The sequence below is a fragment of the Astatotilapia calliptera genome, chromosome 14, assembly GCF_964374335.1.
Source record: "Astatotilapia calliptera chromosome 14, fAstCal68.1, whole genome shotgun sequence".
Lineage (NCBI taxonomy): Eukaryota > Metazoa > Chordata > Actinopteri > Cichliformes > Cichlidae > Astatotilapia > Astatotilapia calliptera.
The window spans coordinates 4,250,076-4,271,183 of NC_137435.1; the positions used below are offsets into that span (position 1 = coordinate 4,250,076).

Here is a 21,108-nt window from a genome sequence, read left to right on the forward strand (position 1 = left end):
TAAAACCTATCAGGCAATAACAGTATGACTCATTCCACCCGTCACCGTTGGTGACAAATAACAGTTGAAACGTTTTCATGAAGATGAATCAGTTGTAACAGTGGAAGATTATTTCAGTCGCCTGTGTAAGTTGTGTTGAAAACTGTCTGTATGTGAGTCACTCCACCATCTTTCTTTCCAGATTGTTCTCCCACAGCTACTGTTAATGTACAACTACCTCCCTCTCTTATTCTCCTCTCAGCTGGACCCGTCTGTACCTCCTCCACTGCTTCCTTCACGCCTCTACTGAACAAATTCCTCTTTATCCACACTTTCCTCTCCTCACTTCGGCGATGAGCATCTCTCACACCTGCCCTTTATCTCCCTCTCACTTCCCTGAGGTTGTTCTACAAGCACCGAGATGGAGTCACTGAGGAAGCTGCGTCCATCTGTATCTGGGTTACATAACTGCACACATGCACAAACACAAGAGACCAATTCAAAATGTCAAGTTTCTCTCAGTTGGTATAAATAGGGTTGTTTTGCCACTAGATGGATGTGATTGCATAATTGAATGTTTGAACTATGTGCAGGCCATTATATCTGTTGTTGTTTTTCTAGTCTGAACTTACAGACTTGTACAAATAACTATGTTTAATTTGTATTTTAGAAATCAGATTTTGCATGAATAGTTTTTCTGCAGTGCATAAAAAGAAGAAACACAGAGCAGAACTTCCATCACCAGGACATCGGGTCAGGCAAAACCTGAAGAAGCAGCTGATTGTGTTGCTGTTTGTTTGTCACAAAGATGACAGCCAATACATTCAAATGAATGCTATTATTTATATCTGCTTGATTATAATTAAACTCACAATTAAAATTGTGTTGGTTAATATTTGTTTTATCTTTAATGTGTTGTTTGAGTAATTTATGCAAGTTAAAATGACAATTCAAATCATTAACAGCCCTGGTATTGGTTAATAATTCATGAGTGTGAGCATGTGGCCTCTCCTGACACGAATACAACCTAAATCTGAAGAAACTCTGAAATAATTACCGCTGCAGTGATTAACAATCTTTAATTAAAACTGCCTAAGACAGACGTTTAATGTATGCCGTTTATCAGCTCTGTACCGGATCTGTTGCTGAGACATGGTGCTGTAGTGCAGGTTCAGTCTGGTGATGTGTCCGTCTGTCAACTCCTGGATAGAAGCCTTTTCTCCAGAGGTCTGCTGCAGGTGTGGGTCCACAGCCTGGACCTGGTCCCTGTCTTCAGATGGCAGCCACAGGACCTACAGCCACACATAACACAGTGAGCAAACAACACCAGGAAAAATTAACAATAGGAAAAATAAATGCACTGATTGTGTTTGCAGAACGGCACTAGACTGAAACCAAAAATATCCCCATTAAACCAATTTAACGTTATCTTTAAATCAAAGTGCAGATACATTAATCCTGATCAGTTACCTGCGAGGAGTTGATGTGGGCCTGTACCACCTGTAGAGTGGTGTTGATGTATGACAGACTGTATGGGTGTCCAAGCGGTGGCCTGCGCAGGTCGAACAGTACGAGTCTACCACTTCGGGCTGCTACCTCCAGGAACTGGACCAGTGAGGGAATAGACTGGTTCTGGGCCTGGGAGCGGTCTGCCACAGAGAGGGATGACACGGTGCCAAACGGATCCCTCTGCAAGTGAGAAGCAGAGTGATGGTGAGAGGAAAAAAATCAGGTTGAATTTCACCTGCTCTTAACTTAGAGGGACATTTTCTGTCTTTTTCTTTGGCTTAGTTGTTTATCTGTCGGTCACTGCCAGCAGGAACTCAAACAACATTTGTGAATTCTAAATATCTGTAGGAATGTGTTTCTTCAGTAGTTTCTGTACAGATGATGCATTTCTAAGCCAACAACATGCTGCTGTTGCTCTGTGTTGAGCTGCGTGCGTGCTGGTCATACCGATAAGAACCAATCACCAGCGTTCAACTGCTGCAGCTCGGTCCAAGTGAACATGGAGGCGTCGAGGTGTGTCCTGTTTGGGAAAACCTCCGCGATGTTAGTGGTCCTCTTCAGGGTGGAGTCGTGCATCAGGAAGGGAACACCATCAAAACTACAGACAGAAAGAAATATTCAGTGAGTCACAACACGAGGATTCAAGAAGGAAAAGTAGGACTCCAAGATGAAGGGTAAGTGATACAAGGGAAGAGGAAGTGAAGAGGCAGTAAGGATGACCAGATTCACTGGTCAGCACTGATAATATGACTTCATAACAACAATATGTAGATTTATGATACAAACTGAACCCCAGAATCTGCCCTGCAGACTCTCAGTAAGTTGCACTTATTGAGCTTCAATCCTCTTTCACAAATCTGTTGATGTGGCTGAAGGAATAAAAAAATTTAAAAAAAAGAAATCGCTGCACTCCTACCAGAAAGCTCACCTTATGAAAGACATTATATAGTGTAGTTACACAACAGGAGCCCAGTATCATGCACAACATAGAAATACAACTCATTCTTATGAAAGCACCACCAGACTCAACAGCACTGGATTAAGCTAACCCGCTGATGCTGAGCCATTCAGCTGATCCTCCTGTTTTCAGGTTGTAAAATGGCGCTAAACGTTTGGTTGTAGGCTCACGGGAGTGCTCACCGCTAATTGGATTAGCATGGCAGTAATCACCTCAGCAATGAGAGAAGCGTGCTAGCATCTGATCTGTGTAATTCAAGAGACTCGGCTGTAGTTCACTGATCACCTGATCTGATTGATCTGATCATTTTACCATTAAAGAAACGCCCAGAGGTAACAGTCAGTGTCAAAGGATGCACCGATTGCAGTCATGAGTTTTTGTAATCCTGTAATGTGAGGCTGGCTTTAGATGAGCAATCTTTTCGTGCCATCTGCAGTCTGGATTTTAAGTTACATGCCAGGTTCCAAACTTTCACACTTTTGGTGTGAGACACACTTATTCACTGATTCTTCCTATTGTCAGCAAACAAATAACCCACCAAATAAGCCTCTGAGATAAATAAAGCATATGCCAGCATATATGACTGGTGAGAACACATCCTGTCAGAGGTTATAGGTGGATGCTGGGGTAGCAGTAGTACTGACATATTAGAGTGAAAGATGGGAAATTTTCAGCTTAACCCTCCTGTTATGTTGCGGGTCAGATTGACCCAGAACAGAAGAGATGTCACATGTCATCTGCATCATTACAGAAAACGAAAAAAATCAAAATTATAAAAGAAAATTGTAAAATAATCAATGCCAGTGTTTCTGACACTTTTGGATGAGTAAATTTGCCCCGGGTCAAATTAACCCAGGAGCATAATCGGTGTTCCTGGAAACCAACATAACAGGAGGGTTAAGAAAGAAAGACTGCTACGCTTGTTATGGGCATACAATACGACGCAGCTCAAGTGGTGCATCTGAACTAGCTTGAACCAGCAGTTATCCTGAGCACCATCAGACCTGCTGGGACATTTTACTTTAAGTAACTCTGTAACACTGAGACTGGTCCTTGTAACCAGGAAGTCAAGTTTATAATGAATTTTGTAGATTAAATTCAAGATCTATCTGTTTTTACAGCAGTGACATTACTGTGTGCAATTCACATGCTCCATAAATAAAAGAGTGAGATAAAAAAAATCAGCAGGATGACACACCTGATGGTGACATCAGTCTCCAGTCCTTCTCCTCCAGCTTCCACTGCCTTCTCAAAAGACATCACAGTGTTCTCCGGAGCGAGCTACAGAAAAACAAGCAACAATTTCAGAAGGGATTGTTGGAATGGAATTCCATGCTATGCTTTATATTAACTAAAATGCCATATAACCATAAAGTGCCGTATTAAGTCGACACGGCCCTGAAAATAAAGGCATTAGACTACGTGTCCTTGGGGGTAGAAAGCTGTAGACTCTTGCTCACGCTTGCCTGGGAGAAAGTAGATAAGAGGGGACCATCTTCTAGTGGAAAGTTACTGAAACACTTGTTTAGACTAGAGAGGGACCAGCAGATTGATTGTTTGATTGTAACTGATTGTTTATTCCGAGATGAAAAACTCAAAGGGGATATTGCACTGTTTTATGATGCATGATACTACTGATTTATAAGAAATACTGTTTGCAGAGAATCATGGCCTTATTTGTCTGATTAGAAAGAACAAAACATACTGCACAGGAAGCCAAGGTCATAACTTAGGCTTAGTCTGGAAGGGGGCCGAAGCTATAAGAATGTGAGAAACAGTCAGACACTTCGAGATTTTGCCGGACACCCTCCTGTGCAAATCTCCCATCCGGACGTTTATGCCTAAAGGGTTGTATGGTCTAAAGAGATTGTTGATTGAGCATTAAACACCAAGTGTTGTTCTTCTTTCAGCCCAAAGATCAAAGAATTGGGGTATTTAACAGGATCCAACCATCGCCCTGATCAGACATATTCTAACAGGATTGCACACAGGATGCTGCAGAAGCAAAATCAGTTTCCAAAACGTCAATCTGGATATCAGCCTGTTTTCTTTTCCTCATTACATCGTGAGCTTTAGAGTATCTGCTGAGCTACTGGGCACAACTTAATATAAGCTGTTTATATTTATTTCTGATCTACAACAAGCAGCACAACTGTTAGAACTGTCACAGCTGACATTAACTTAGATGGAAACCTACTTCCACGACAGAGTTTACCTCCTATGATGTTAATAAGCTCAGACGCATGTTGAATAATAAATATCCACTTTCCCTGCTGCCACCTGCATGAACATTACAGCCAACAGGTGGATTTTCCCGTTTCACAGCTAGCCAAACAACGAGGAAACACTGACTGTTTAGGAGACACAGAGTGAAAGTGGACAGTACATCTTTGGTTTCTTAACATGAAACTCTTTGCTGTAGCCAGGGGGAGTACCAAAGTGACCCTCTTAGACTTGTTAGTTTTAATCTTGTTTTCCACTGAGGTTCACTGGTTTTCTAATATAATGTAAGTCTATGAGCCGCTATGTTACATCTATGCAAGTTTGTGAGAGCAGGGCTTCATGGTGCAAATTAATCTTTATACATGTGGTGTTTAATGTCCACTTTAACTCCAAGTGGAAATTTTTTTTAATGACTTTATTTTAGGGCAAAGTCAAAAAACTGTTTGGCAGTTTATTTTTTAAATGCCCCATAAGTAGGATGGCAAAGGGTCCAATTTGTCCCAGTGGATGGAAATGCAAGGTGTGAAACTGCAGCGTGGATCATTGTTTTCTATTTTTACATAACTGCACTGCGATTCTTGATGTGATGATGTCAGCGTTATGATGCGTACATTACCCAAAGGGAGGCTAATCCACAATCACACAAGTTAAAATATTTTGCAAACTTACTTTAGGAATAAACAAAATCAGATCAGATGATAATGGTTTAATTCAGCCTCACCATTGGAGCTCCTCTGTGCCCAATGAGAGTAGGGGCAGGTCCCAGAGTTCCCGCCTCTTTGATGCAGGGCGAGTACATTCCCAGAGGAACCAAGTAGAGCGAGAACAGCACGGACAGAAAGAGTCCCAGGACGGCCACCTGACGGACTAAATGCCACAAAAATAAATAAACGGTCATGAAACAGGAGCGTACTACTGCATACTACTGTCCAAATATTCTGCACATAAAATACACGCATTCTGCTGTAATTTGTGCAATTCACATGTAAACAAATCCTAATACTAACAAGCATAAAACTTCACAGTTACAGGAGTGCTATGCAGTAGAAACTGGAACTTAATCAGGATAATATGGAGTAAATCTTTCTTGATAGGATCAACATAGTGCTTAACAACAGCAGCCATATGGGCAACACAGGGAAGTCTGGACAGAGAGCAAATACAAAGACCTGAATTGTAGCCTCTTAAATACAGATAATAATAATAAGACTATTCTATGAGTTTTTATAGTAACTTCATGCAAGACTGTGTATAGTTTAAACTTTACAACAGGCAGAATAGCCTTTTTTAATTGTCTTCCCTGATGAATAAAAGATATCTTACCCCACTCATCACCCCACCCTCTGAATCCACCCCGAACACCATGTTACCCCAGAATTCGTCTGTTCGACACAGAAAGCTGACAAATAAAGCACCAGAGGTCAGCAGGACTAAGATTTTAATGAGGGGTAAGTTGCCTCCAACTAGGCTGAAACAAATCACGTCTTCACTAATAAACGAGGCTCTGAGTTTGTTTCATTTAGAGAAACTCTGCAGGCAGCACCGGTTTATTCTGTGCAGGTCAAATTAAAAGGTGAGACCAGAATAAGGACTATTTAGACGGTTGCAGCAAAAACAATAAATCTGTAACTGTGTGAGGACTGCCTGTATTTAATATATCAATTTATTAGTATCAAGAATATCACTTATTATTGAGTCAGGTTAACAAGGGAAAGAAAATATTTTAAAAAAATCTTTGGTTATACATCACTGTGCACAAATCTTGAGTGACCCCACATTTCTTTATAATTTGCTAGGAAGATGGAAATGAGTGCAGCCATACATGTACACAGCAGAGTTTGCACGATTCTAAGAAGCTTCAATATTTGGTATGGCTGCCTTTATAAAGCCCGAGCCCACTCTGGTAGCTTTCTTCTAGTTTGTTTAAGTAGTTTTCAGAGACTTCAGGAGACTTGGCTCAACTGAAGAACAAATGCATCTCTCTGTGTCAAGTCTCTGATGGGTTTTTTTCCCCATTTCTTCATCTGCTGTTGATAGTTTTTAAGCTTTAAAGACCTACCACCTCTTTTGCCCTCCATTTGTCAAGTGTCCTCAACCATACCGAGCTATGCTACATTTTCAGCTAATGCCTCTTTGCCACACCGTGTTGCCGTGTGCATGTTTTTTGTACATTAAACTAAAAAAAAAAAAAGGGAACATGTTGTGTTTTTTGTGACCCACTGCTAATAAGAAAGTGCCTAAAAATTCAATTTAAAATGTGATCTTTCTAAGTTGTCAGTTATGTGTTGATACCACACTGGGTCACAGTGTAAGTATTGCATCAAATTAGTAAAATATATAATTAAAATGTTGCACAAAATCTTCACACCAGTGCTGCTACTCCATGTCTTTCATTAGAGCATCAAAAAGCAAAACAAAGGTTTGGCATTTTGCACAGGAACAGGATTAATGCCCCGAGCAAGACAGCGTTGGCAAGCCCTGCTGTGGCCTCTATGTGTATATATATCTATGCACGAGAGCTATGACTACTGCTGAGTCATTTGACCAAGGAAGGAAGGCCAATTTTACACTTCCCTGCTACAGATAAAAGCCAGATTTAAGTGGGACTTTTTGTGGTCATTGTGGCATTAATAGAGAGAGAAATTCTGCCCTTTTGGGAAATGTCAACAGGTGCTCCTTTGTCAGCGTCCCACTAAAGAGTCTCAGCATGACTAAGCACAGACACTCCTACTGCTGCCCCGTCTGTCTCCTCTTTGAACAACCTGCCCAAAACCATCAGAAACCATCAGCTACTGTTACAAACATCATCAAAATAGAGGACAGACATTTTGCTTTTCTTTCACAGGAATCCTTACCAATGTTTAAACCAATCCTAAATTAAATAAAGTCATAGATTTAACCGAGTATAATAAACGCACATAGCTTCAAAGTCTGGATTATTTTCTAATGACCAACAGGAGGCAATGACTATGGGACATCCAGTTTCCTGATAAGTTGTTGGGCTTAATCGCTAGTTGGAAATTATTACGTATGGCACATGGCTCATTTTACAGGTTTTAATAGCTTTAATAGTTCTCCCAGTATCCAGTTTAACTTTGTCCAGATGTTTATCTCAAAACATTAAAGAGGACTAAGCCATATTACACAATCTGCTTCTGCTAGCACAGACCCCTGACACGAGTCTGCATCCTTCTGCCCGCTAAATCACCATAGCAACAAGAGAAAGTACCAACAGAGAGAAGAGAGAGAGAAGAGACATGGAGGTCAAAGCCATTCAGCAGAGAGGAAATGACATGACACAAGACAGAAAGCAACCTGAAGACAGGTTAAAAGAAACAGATGGCAGCTAAAGGGGCAGAGCTGGCAGGGCACGAGATCAGAATGACCTCGAGACCAATAAAAACAGACTCAGTTTGCAGGAAAATTACTCAAATGAAAACCCTTTTGTGCCTAACGGTGGCTGGAGGGAGATCTACAGGTTGATAAGCTTTGACAGAAAAGGAAGGATTTGCTCAGGAGTACAACTTTTGCAGCCAAAAAGCCAATAAAGAAATTCCCTAAGATCCTTCAGCCTATTTTCTCTTTCAGTTACTGTACTGATAGGCTGCATATACCTATTTCTATTCTTCTCTCTTTCCCAACTATCTGATACTCTGGCTTTTAAAAGAGAACAAGTTCTAAACTGAGACAAAAATGTGCTTTTTGTTCCCTTTATTATAATAAAACATAAAAACATAGTTTTTTTTAAAGGGTGTAGTTCTGGTGTAGCATTATCAAATATTTAACTACTTTTCATGTGATTTTGATTCACGAGTTCTTCCATGTAGATCTACATACAAGATATGATTAAAAACCTATAAAATCAAGCATATAAAAGCTGAATCAGATGCTTAAGAAAGGTTCAGTATTGCAAATGCACAATCACCCACAGTATGAAAGACGTGGACAAAGACATCACCCAGGTTCTGTTTTAAAGCATCGACCTGAGTGTTTGCACTGTCCTCATGTTGGTGTTTAAAAATCAGATATGACGAGGGAATGTTGTGTCTTTCAGTTGTGGGTAACAGACATGCTGTCCATAATACAAATAGAAAAGTTCAGCAAAGACTCAAAAGATTCTCTTCTGAGTGTCTGGAAACCCTTCTTGGAACACTTTGCGAGGACTAAACTGGACCCAGATTTGTAAACTCTCATCAACTCCAGCTTTTGGTACTCTATCCTGTGGTGTTCTGTGAAGTGCATGTTTGCTTGAATTAATTGTTTTTTCTGGAACACATCTGAGACGGTCTGTTTTTGTTTGTTTTGGGATTTGTGTTGGTTTATATTTTGAAAATGTGAAATAAAATAATAACAAAAAAAAATCAAATATGATAAACTTCAGCAGATCAGACTGAGAAACTGAAGACACTGCAAGCTCCAGGAATGAGTCATTAGTCAGTAACTCAAGTGATGAATGAATAAATTACTAAATTAACTTCATGCTTTATTCAGTTTGACCTGAAACTTTGTAAAGTAACGAACACCCCAAGTCTTTTCACAACCAGAGGAGTCGCCCCCTGCTGGCCATTAAAAGATGGCAGATTTGAGACATTTCCATTTTGTCTTCACCCTAAGACGGTTGAACCCATGTTTTACACCGTCTATGCCCCACCCAACTTTCAGTGTTATTTTTAAAGTGCAAAACATCCCTTACCTTTCTTGTTCATGCGAAAGAAATGTAATGCTATTGGCCAGGAAAGAATCGCCATCAATGACACTGCAGCCACATGTAGGTAAGGTGCTGTGACCTAAATATAAAAAGAAAGCGACAGCACGTAATAAACATAACTGTACAAATCTCTCTGCTAATATTTATGACTACAATAATAACTGTACAATGTTTAATAAACTGTGGTTAATTATTTGAAAAAAACAAAACCAAACAGCGAATCACTCCTTGCTGTGATTGGCTGGTGTGTCTCACCTGCAGAGAGAGGAGGAGAGTCTTCCATTCTTTGCTCCAGAGGTCAGAGAGGATGGCGGTGGCTGTGACGGAGAACGCCAGCGTCACCACAATACCAGACTGACAAAGAGAGGAAGACGAGAAAATACAACGTATGTGAGTGCACACCAACGGAGACCTGAAAAACCAACACTTCATGCTCTTTTACATTTCTGTATTTATACCTTGTGGCTCCAGTGAAGGTACAACCTCTGGCCCTCAGAAAGCAAACACACCGCCAGCACCTAAACAACAGGTGCAGAACAGGCTTAGAGTGTCAGACATTAATATTCTTAATATCCAATATCTATTAATATTAGCGTTTTATAAAGCTGATTAAAGCAACCATCTGTTAAACCTTTAACTTCGAGAACTTTAAAAAAAAAATAAAAATAAAAATTTATTTTGTCCTGATTTTTTCTTATTATTACATTTCTTTCATGTGTCCAATAAAAACAGTCAAATCTCTACGGATTTGATCAAAGCCAATCTTCAAAGCAGAAAGTCAACTGTTAATACAGATTTTTCTTTCACATGTTTTATATAAAAGTCTTACATAAGTTTGTCACTCTAGAGAAGAAGACAAGCTCCTAAATGTCAAACGACCTGCTGATGGAGCCCGAGGCACAGTGCACACTTGTGTCTAATAAAACGCTTTGAAGAACTCCAGTTAAAGTGAAAAAAAACAAACAAGTAATCTGTGATGTTTCAATGCTTTGCTGTTATTGCATAACTGCAGGAGGGCACAGGTTGGTAACAGGAGAGCAAACAAACAGTCAAGTAGGTCCCAATAAGGTGTTGCTGAAAACTTGCTGAACTTTAATAAGAACATTGTTGTAGCTGTAATACAAAGGCTTTCTTGGCAGCTCCAGGGAATTAAAGTGGCAACCACTATTTTCTTTCTTTCTTTTTTTAATTGGTTTTCTATTACATTTCCAGGTTCCAGACGGGTTGAAATCTGAAATCGGTGTTCATACCAATAGCAGAGCGATGTATGTGAAGAGAGCCGCAGCAACAATCAGCAGGACCAGAGACCAGGGGAACCAGAACCCAAGATTCCCAAAGTTAAACCTGAAGATACAAAAGGACAGAAACAAAACTGTAGCAGCAGCTTCATGTCTGTTTAAAGTGTGCTTCATGGTGTGTTTGGTCAGTTTAATCCACACCAACTCTGAACAAAACATCAAACAGTCATCAACTGTGGACATTTATACCTGTGGACAAAAACTGCAACATTTCCTGGAGACAGTTGTCATGAATCTGTAAGTGATGTGTTTTATGCATATTTTGTGTGTGGAGCACATGTTTAACCAGATAAAGCTGGAACAGAAAAGCTCTTTAAAAGCAGCAACAGTTGTATTTTTTACTTAAACAATGTTTTCTTTGAGTCCTAACCAGCTAGGTTTTGTTACAAAAAAAATAACCAGTTAATGTAGTATTGTGTTGCATTTTTCAATACAAGTTCAAAGTGTGAAAATCAGTGACGATTGAATGAACTCCCAAGATGTGTGTCTTGCTCATGAATCAGTGCATATGAGTGTACTTAGACTTATGAACAAATGTTGTGGGAGATTCAAATGCTTTATGACAGTTACAGCTGCTCAAGTTGTCTTTTTCTGACTCTGAAAAACGTTTCACTGACGATTGATTTTCAACTTTATTTCCTCCAAACAGCTCTACTCTTATGGCTACATCCCAACTCCATCACATAAAACAATGGATGCACTAAAAATTACAACAAACACTTGATGAGCGGTTGTGAAACTGAAGCGTACAATGCAACCCAGAAATGGAGACGTCTTCAAAGTAAAAGTTGCATCTTTTGTGACATTTTTCTTTCAGCAATAAGGGACAACTTTTACTTTGAAGGCAAACATTCTCAGTTACTAGTTTGCATTTTCTCTACTGCTTGAGTGTTTGCAGACATGTCATCTGTGTTTTTAATGCAAACTATGGGCAAAAGTGACAATCTTCTAGCGACCAAAGACATTGCAAAGGTTTTTGGTCCAGAACCTTGTTTGGGACTGATTTCACCCAGCAACAGCCAGCAACCATTTGCCAATCAGTTGGAAAATAGAGAGTAAAGGTTTCCTCTCCAGACATATGTGCCAGAGGCAAAACATTAATGTGTGAGCACTTGTCAGTGTTTGTCAGTGTGCTCAGTACGAACCAGTCAAAGTCATTGTAGTCGTTCTGGGCTTCACTCCAGAAATAGAGGAACACAAAACTCAGGAAAAAGGTGAGGATCAGGAGGCCAAAGCTGCCACACTCCACCTGTAAAACACACAGAAGTTCAATCAAACATCCCATTTCTACTCCACAAAAGAAAAAAATCAAATATATTTGTATCATACTCCGCTAGCTCCTGGTGAAGATGTTAAACAGTTTAAAGGCGAACTCGTTTTCTCGGGGTAAAAAAGGTTTACATTCATATTTGGAGCACAAACTCCCTGATGCTGAGGACGTATTTTATTACCAGGTGCAAATAGAACCACTAAATATTAAAACCAGCTGACAGAGCGTATGCACATACTGATATTTTTTCATAGAAAAAGCAGTCAGAGTCAGCAGGCCAGACTGAGGAGAACCGGCTGGGTAATCAATACGCTTTGCACAATCAGCAAACTAACCAACAATCTGCTTGTTGCAGACGGTGTGTGTGTGTGTGAGTGTGAGTGTGTGTGTGTGTGTGTGTGTGTGTGTGTGTGTGTGTGTACCTTGCTGCAGCAGCACTCTCCCGGCTGTGCCCGGGCTCTTTGGTATCGTCTCCATTGGCAGCCGTAGAGGCCAGCCAGGCAGGAGACAAATGGCTGGTGTTCATACCTGATACAGATACAAAAACACTCAGGATGACACTTTCCTAAATACAGCATTCGACATATTAAATACATGTTATGAATGAACTGTAGTCCTACAATTTTATTACAAATAGGCTTTGAGCAACACACTTTACTGTCATTTCTGAGAAGTGTTAAACTGGACATTTATGTTTTTTCTGTCATGTACTATTACAGGGGTGAATCTTCATATAGAACATGGACAAAGCCTATGGGCAGGTAACCTCTGCTATCCAAAGGAACAGGCTTCAGACTGGTCTCTTTGGCCCCCCACCCCAAATCTTGGCCTTCCACCCACCTACTGTTCAAACCTGTGTTTGCCGGAAGGGACAGAAGAGAGTCAGGAAGGACAAGACAGGAGCTACAAGGGCTCGTCTTTGAAGCATCGAGGCCCAGAAGGTTTGTTTTCAAATGTTTAAAAAAAAAAGGGATCATGCACAGTAAGGGTCAATGTATAAATGTGCCAGATTTAGCTTTACATCTGCAGCCCCTGACAAGTCGATGGCCCTTACAGCATAAAGAGTAAAAGAAAACTAAAAACACAAGAGCATCGACTCAAAAAAGAAAAACCAGAAAAGAAAAGCACATAAACGTGAGGATGTACACAGTATTTCAAATCGTGACAGCATGTTTAATGATCCTGTGACCACTGTGTTATACTGTGTCCAACTGATATGATGAAAAAGCATTATTTTAATCTAGGATTCATACAAAGGTACTCCAACATGAAAATACTGAGCTGGAAATGAGCAAAGAATAGTGCAGGGTGTGAAATAATCTAATCAAAATAATGTTGAGTGAAAACCCAGATTCACTAACATCTAAAATTAATAAATCTTTGCATGACAATGTGCTGGTTGCTCGAGATTTTACTGAAATCAACGAACTGCCAGCAACAAACATTTCCTACAGTAAACACACAGGAAAATAGCACAGTTTAGATGATGCATTCAGGTTATCTTGGTACATAAATAAGCTGTGTGACTCATCCTGTACAGATGGTCATACTTTAGATCGAACAGTCCTCCATGAAAACAGTGTAAAGCTCATCGTGTACAGACAGGATGTTTGAAAAGTTATTTTCTGATACTTTAAAACAAATTAAGTTCAGCCCCGAGGAACCAATGACAATTAAAATGGTCTAAATTCTAGATTTGAAATCAGGGTGTATTTTGTTTTAGTGAATGCCTCTTTGTACCAGTGTGTAAAAATAATTCAGGACACTCCATTCAAGCTACTTTAGGCTAACCCTGTCTGCTGTTTACATTTTCTGGATGTGTTTTATTTTTAACTTTGCAGACTCTGTTAAACCCTCATAAAAAGTGCAGCTGTAACAAAATCTGCTGCTGAGGTTGCCTTGCCTCTCTTTCTTCATCTCTAAACTGCTCAGCTTTAGCTGTCTCTCTGATGTACTCTAATGTTATCCTGGTCATTCCCAATGAAAATCTTAACATATTCAGCCTCTCCAGGGCTTGCAAAATCGCTAGCCCCGGGACGTCGGGCTGGTGATTTTGCGAGCCCTGCTCTCCACTTCCTGTCTTTTTGTCAGTCCCAAACATCATAGCAAGTCTCACTACCATCTTGTAAACCTTCCCATTCACACTTGCTGATATTCCTGTGTCAAAAATTGCCTCTAACATGTGTCCCCACCATGTCTCCACCCTGCCTGTTCGCCTTACTTGTTTACTGTCAGTTGCTCTGCATGGTTGACCCAAGCCATTTAAACTCATCTTCCTTCACCATCTCTGCTCCTCGCATCTTCACTTTTCCATCTGTCTCCTTCTCATTTAAACATCTTCTGCCCAGCGTCTCTCCTGTGCACACCTCCACCTCTCCAGGCTCTCTTCCACCTGATCTCTGCAAACATCATATTTCAGAGACCTGACCTCATCAGTCAGCCTGTCCTGTCACCACTGTCCTCATACATGTCCTGCATCACCATCACACACTTCTCTGCCCTAACTTTTTCCATGACTTCCTCATGAAGTACCACAGTTCACCTCTTGGCTTCCATTATATGCTTTCTCTAAATCCACCGGACCTTGGTAAATAATGATTAGAAGCTATATTAACTTACAATGTTTCCTTCAAGATCAAGGAAAGATGACTAAGAAAAAAAAGAGGTTAGAGGCCATTTTTTGGACTATTCAACTACAGTCTGTATGTACCACAGTGAGTGTAATGGTGATGGTGTTTTGTACCTTTGCAGCAGCTGCCGCCGCACCACCTTTAGCTTCCCCAGCTTCAGTCTGGTCACGGGCATACAGTCAGCCCCAGCCCAGCATCACAGGGAGAGACAGAAAAGGAGAGAAGACATGTAGGACAGCGAGAGGGGAAAAGCTGGATTTTTGGCCACCAAACTCTTTACCTAAGGGGGAGAAAAGAAATCTCAATTTAAAATGTATTCACAGGAAGAGTAGACTCAGCAAGACAGCATGTGAGTGTCCTGGTTTCATTACTGTGGCCTGCTTAAAGTAACCCAGAAGATGCAGATCAGCTCACAGAAATACACACTGACCTGTATTTGATCTACAGCTCAAACATGTGATTTATGATAATCAAATGTCCTACATGCTCAGCTAATCTATCACGCCACATCTGGAGCAGAACGACTGAACTACACCCACAGAAGAAGAACAAGTCTCTCTCTCTCCATCTACCCCTAAAGACAGAGTAATGGCAGCAATTTTTCAGGGGGATTGGAGTAGCATCGCTGTAAAGCTGCACCTCGTTCACAGTCACGAGCTGCGAGTAGCAACTGAAAAGAATGAAGTGACAGAGTTTCCTCAGCCTTAACATATAAACACAAGAATGGACTCACTTCACACTGCAAGCTGTTATTTCACATGACATTACTTCAAGTTTCTGGAAGTCGCTTCCTGCATCACTTCTGTGTGGACAGCCCTCCACAGATAGCTGAGGAGTTTGGAGATGAGACATTGCTCCTTCATCTCAAATAGAGCCAGGTGAGGTGGTTCATATCAGAGGTGTGGACTCGAGTCACATGACTTGGACTCGAGTCAGACTCGAGTCATTAATTTTATGACTTTAGACTTGACTTGAAAAAATGTTCTAAGACTTGTGACTTGACTTGGACTTGAACCGGTTTACTTGAAAAGACTTGATATTTTACCCCAAATATAAAATTTAACATGCATATTATATAGAGATTGAAAATGTGATGTCATTCACGGGTAGAACCGCAAAGGATTCTGGGAACTCGTGGCAAGCGGTACTAGCGCACGCAGGCTTTCAATTAAAATCAGTTATACAGTGATAAAAAGAAACACAAAAATGTCAAGAAGCTGTTGTATTATTAACTGCAATAGCCGGTCGCATGACAGCCACGGGAAGCCGACGGGTAAAGAGATCGGTTGTTATCGGATTACCTCGTTGAAGAGAAATTGTTCGAGCCATGTTTCCGAAGTAACAAAGACGCGACGGATGGCCTGGATTGCAGCCATTCAAAGGTCAAATATAACGTCCCAGAACCCTCCAGCTCACAGGTTAGTCTGCTCCAAGCATTTACACAAAGGTCAGTGTTTTTTAGTAGTTAATACGTCATTTTCATAACATAATTAGTGATATAGGTTACAAGCAAGTCTGGCGCTGAACAGAAATTGTCGCGCTATGCTCCTTTGTTTATTGTGCATAAATAGTGAATTGTCCTGACACAATATTGCGTTTCGCTTCTGTTATTATGGTACATTGACAAAAACATATACTTTTATTCACAGGATAAAACAGGTTTTTGTATCACTAATTGCCCAGTACGATTACAGCATACAATATTATTGTCACTGCTACATTTCTGTGATGCTACCAGAAATTATTTCCACTACTAATTAATTACCGTTGAGCTCAAAGGTTATATTAATAAACGGTTAACGAATGTGTATTTATGACGACGATTTGTGAGACTGGTAAACTTATGATACGTACGATGGTCTTTCGTTCTACACGGTGCATTTCAAGGTCCTGCACCCATCCGTCGGTAAACTGTACCTGGGCTTGTTGCAGTGACCTGAAGTTACTAAACTTCATGAGTGTATGCACTCACTCCAAGAACCGTATAATTATAAATATGCATATAAATATGCTACGATGAGAGAGATGACTTCATCTAACTAGCAAATGTTGTCCAGGCTACGTTGGTGATACAGTTTTTTTAATGTGTATGATATTTTTGTCATGCGATTTTAAAGCCGGTCCTACAACCGCATCCAAGAATAACATGCAGCTTATCTCAGAACTGTCGGTGAAAATTATTCTTGGAGCTAGGTTTAATTGAGCTGCATTTTAAAGAGGTGCAATTTCACAATTTGTGTATATTTTCTAAGTTCACTATTTTGTCATGTGTTGAGAAAAACACAGATTTTAAAATTACATGGTCTAATATTTACATTTAGCATAACTGCAACATTATTTTTTCGTTGTTTTTTTTTTTTTAAAGACTCGAAAGGACTTGAAATTCAAAGTTTCAGACTTGTGACTTGACTCGGACTTTTACACCAGTGACTTGAGACTCGACTCTGACTTGCCTGACATTACTTGAGACTTGACTTGAGACTTGAGGATAAAGACTTGAGACTTACTTGAGACTTGCAAAACAATGACTTGGTCCCACCTCTGGTTCATATGTCTTATAAGGGTGATTCTTGACACCTGCCTTTGGAGGTTTTCTGGGCACCCAAAAAGTTGCAGGAAACCCGATGTAAACCTCGTTCAATAGATTAAATATGGCATTGAAGTGCAGCTGGGATTTCCCAGAAGAAAATGTTTTGTGGTGAAGGACATCTAGAAAATCCCATTTCACCTGGTGATACTGCAGCCCTAATGTGGACATAATTGATGGATTTATTTAAAAATTAGATTTGTTCCTGGATCTGATAAGACAGCTTCTTCCACAAGAATGAAAACAGTAGCTCAAGAAATTTACAACCAGGTTTGAAATTCCTGATGTGCAATTCATTTCAGCCAAAACTATTCTGCTCTATACCACACAGTAATGTGCAGTAAGCACTGAGCACCCTTCATTTCTTTACATTTTGCTTGCAAAATGGAAATAGGTGAAATAAGATGACAGTACTTTATTAAAACGTGCTAACATAAGCAATATATTTTATACTACATACATCCCCATCTTAAAATGTGCACAGTTCAGTGTGTTGTTTGTCATTTCCATTTTAATTTTTGTGACTGAAGTCTGTTACTAGACGACCAGCAAACTTATCGCACAGCTCCCATGGCAACTGTGACATCAGATATTATTACTGCAGTGAAGAGGATGATGGAAGGTGGGGCAAACAAGAAAGGACCAGATGGAGTGATAAAGGGGAGAGTGAGGAAATGACAGGGTGAAAGTGTGAGAGGGAAACCACGATTAGGCGTCATCAAAGCTGTTATGTACAGAACATAAAAGCACACAGAGTCCTCTGTCCCACACTCAGTGAATTGTGCAGTTCACAGTGAGCACATAGTACATTCAGAGAGACGCGGAATATAAAAACAGGAAATGTAAATATCTGGCGAGGGAGTCAGCACCCACATGCTGTCATTCAAGCAAAACCTGAGATACTGAATGTGTTGTGCTGGAATTGCCCACCCCTGGCCTAGAACAACTAAATGGTTTTGGCCATTATTCATCAACTGTCCGGGGAGCACATGTTTTATGACTCATTCATTTATAAGTGTGGTTGCCTTAACTGGGAGGTTTGTGCCAACACAGGAAATCCATGCAACACGTGTACATGGATCAAACATGTATGTGTGGAACTGCAGAAATTTAGACATCACTTTCAAATGACCCTTTTTGTACCATCTTTTATTATTTTTAGTTTAGTTGTTTTAAAGTGTGGTAAATGGGCTGGTTCTTATATAGCGCTTTCCTACTCTACTTGAGCACTCACAGTGCTTTATATCATTTCACACCCATTCATACAAGCACTTTTTTCTTTGCTTTTTTTACTTAAGTGCTTTCTATCTAACATTGACACACATTCATACTCTGACGGACGTATCGGAGGACAACTTGGGGTTTGTAACTTGCTCAAGAATATTTGACATGCAGACTGAAGCAGCCAGGGATCAGACCTCCAACCTTCTGAGTAACCAATGACTTGTGAGCTTTGTGTCACAGCCAATGGGAGTAATAATAAAAAGTATAAATAAATAAACAACTAATCGTCTACAGGCACCGCAATGGATTCACACCAGCAGCTGTTTATCTGGACCGGCTTACTGCTAACAGTTAAATTGCAGAAGGATTAATTGGTATTTTAGTCCACAGACTGTCTCCCTTCACTCTGCAGACAGCTCTGTTTCTATAGGCTTACATAACTAAACCATTGTTGTCTAAAGTTACTCTCAACCCACAGCCTGTCAGAAAGTTTTAACACCCGATAAAAGTGTTTTTTTCTTCTGTCTGTTGCTGGGTTTAGGACCTAAAGTGCGTCAGATGTGAGGCAGGTTGTGACGTGAAGAGAGCACTACCTGAGCTCCTGAGGTAAAAAGTAGGGTGCACTTGTTAAATTTAGGAGGATAAATTCGCTGCCCAACGAGTGAGGACGCACAAAAGTGGATCACGGGAAAATGTGCTGCTGAGGTTTTTCAATCTTTATGTCAACCTCTCCTTCCTTGGCTCTCTTTCTTTGTCTTGACACAGTTTTCCTTCCACATTCTCCCCCATCACCTATCCATCTGTCAGTTCCTCTTTGTCTCAGTGCAGATTTTGGATTGTGGCCAGTGCCTTAGCTGCAGGACATCCAACTGCACGCATGGACAGCACTTTATTTGGCCACAGGCAAAAAAAACTTCAGCTGAGGTCACCTCACCTGCCCACACACTTTTCTATTTATATTTATGCACACTATATCAACAACGACACTACAGCACCAACTTTTTACTTTCAGGTGTTGTAAAAAACTGTGTTTGTCAGTAAGGCTGTAGTTTGATGTGTAAAGACAGGTAAGTCAGATAAAGTTCTTAGAGCTGTGCGTTTTGTTTCACAACGACGCTCTCGTTTCGTTATTTAGTCCTGCAGCTCTTTACTTTTCTCGCTCCTTAAACATCCCAGATCACTCTGTCACACTATGGTATGTCTGAATTATTTCCTTGTTAACTTATTTTAAATCTTATTTAACATGGAAGATTTAGAAGTTTAGCATAGTTTCCATAACATTTGACTATAACCTTCTATAGTTTCACATTTATCATCCTTGCAGACAACCAACACTGCCTTTTTTGGTCAAAATGAGAGAAAACAGAAGGAGGGTGTTTCTGTCTGCCATTTTCATTTTAAATGTCAGCCTAATGCACCTGGTCACGGTCACGTCGAACCCTGAAACAGCTGTAATCACTGAACTGCTGCAGCGCCACAGGAACAACACAACGCAGGTAAAGAGTCTGTGTTTGACACAGCTTCAGACATGCAGCACTGCTCTGATCCCAGTGACAGCAGGAAAGGTGGGAACCTCACCATATGTGCTGCTGTCTGAAGGGGACTGAGCGTCTCTAAACAACAGTTTTTAACTAAGACGCTCCGACACAAGTTACACACCTAAAACCCGTCAGCACAGTTCTGTACAGCAAAGAAATGTGGTTTCTATTTTGTTGATATGGTTGATGTTGTGATGCCTTTCGAATGCCTTGTCAGGCTTCATTTTAGATCTAATGTTCAGGCATTAAAGCGTGAACAAAGGGGTTAATACTCTACCCTACACACACTTAATACATATTAAGTGATGATGTATTAATCCTGCTTCAGGTTGGATGAGGCTCTTGTTTTTTTATCTTGTCATGAGCTCCTACCAAAACGAGTTAGTGGCCATTCTCAGTCGCAGATCTGTAAGTTTTTAAAACACGAGGTGTACACTACAGCCAGAAGGCTCACTGGATCCCAGATATCAAATATTCGTAAGCCTAAGAATTCAATCCCTCTCAGGCTGATTGAAATTTCAGTGTGGGTATTAATCTTTATGGATGCCTGGACGTTAAATTTTACTGTAACACCTGTTAGAACAGCTACACTACATTTTATTGGAGCTGAAAAAGCCTGGACCATTTTTACCTCTCAGCGGTGCCTCATGTTTGCTTGGCTTTAGAAAATGAAACCGCATTCAGACCCGGAAATAAATAAAGCTGGGCATACACTGTGAGAGTTTGGGCCCATTTTGAGACGATTTTCCAGTCATGTGACCATTTTGGGGATCGGCCCAAGTTTCGCCTTAATCGTGTGTTGTGCATCGTGTAGTATACATGGGGTAATGAGAAGCGATTAACACCTCACGACCAGCTCCCAATCAGCAATCGTATGGTGACAAGAAAATCAAACCTGTTTGAAATCCTGGTCGCCCCTCGTGAGGGTATCGCACTGTGGAAGCAGTGCCACGGGCCGATTTAACGCAACCTTTCACACTGCGCATACGCAAACACAGAAATGGAAGTGAAAAAGACGGAGCAGCACGCCATTTCAGCGTGTGTGCAGTTGTGTATAAATGCACAATGTGAGCACTCAAGTCACATCAGAGCATCGGGCCGTATAGTGTGAGAACATGCATCGTGACCTACAAACTTCTAACCCCTGCCATTCAGTCGTACAGTTTGAGCTGGAGCTGAATAAC

The 21,108-nt window shown here is 40.6% G+C and overlaps 1 protein-coding gene across 4 annotated transcripts in view; it reads right to left on the reverse strand.

Moving 5' to 3' along the window:
• Positions 1-21,108, reverse strand: part of LOC113036142 (glycerophosphodiester phosphodiesterase domain-containing protein 5-like) — a 42,580-nt gene that overhangs the window by 11,173 nt on the left and 10,299 nt on the right. For 3 of the 4 annotated variants that reach the window (XM_026192258.2, XM_026192259.2, XM_080289349.1), the window contains exons 2-13: positions 14,689-14,855; positions 12,368-12,473; positions 11,821-11,924; positions 10,628-10,721; positions 9,836-9,895; positions 9,633-9,731; positions 9,363-9,456; positions 5,391-5,536; positions 3,645-3,727; positions 1,936-2,086; positions 1,450-1,668; positions 1,114-1,271 (exon numbers count right to left, since the gene is read on the reverse strand). In XM_026192258.2, the coding sequence (XP_026048043.2) occupies positions 1,114-1,271; positions 1,450-1,668; positions 1,936-2,086; positions 3,645-3,727; positions 5,391-5,536; positions 9,363-9,456; positions 9,633-9,731; positions 9,836-9,895; positions 10,628-10,721; positions 11,821-11,924; positions 12,368-12,473; positions 14,689-14,750 (1,376 nt within the window). In that variant the 5' untranslated portion in view covers positions 14,751-14,855. Of the gene's footprint in view, positions 1-1,113; positions 1,272-1,449; positions 1,669-1,935; positions 2,087-3,644; positions 3,728-5,390; positions 5,537-9,362; positions 9,457-9,632; positions 9,732-9,835; positions 9,896-10,627; positions 10,722-11,820; positions 11,925-12,367; positions 12,474-14,166; positions 14,345-14,688; positions 14,856-21,108 lie in introns of all 4 variants that reach the window. The other variant, XM_026192260.2, reaches the window with a different exon arrangement.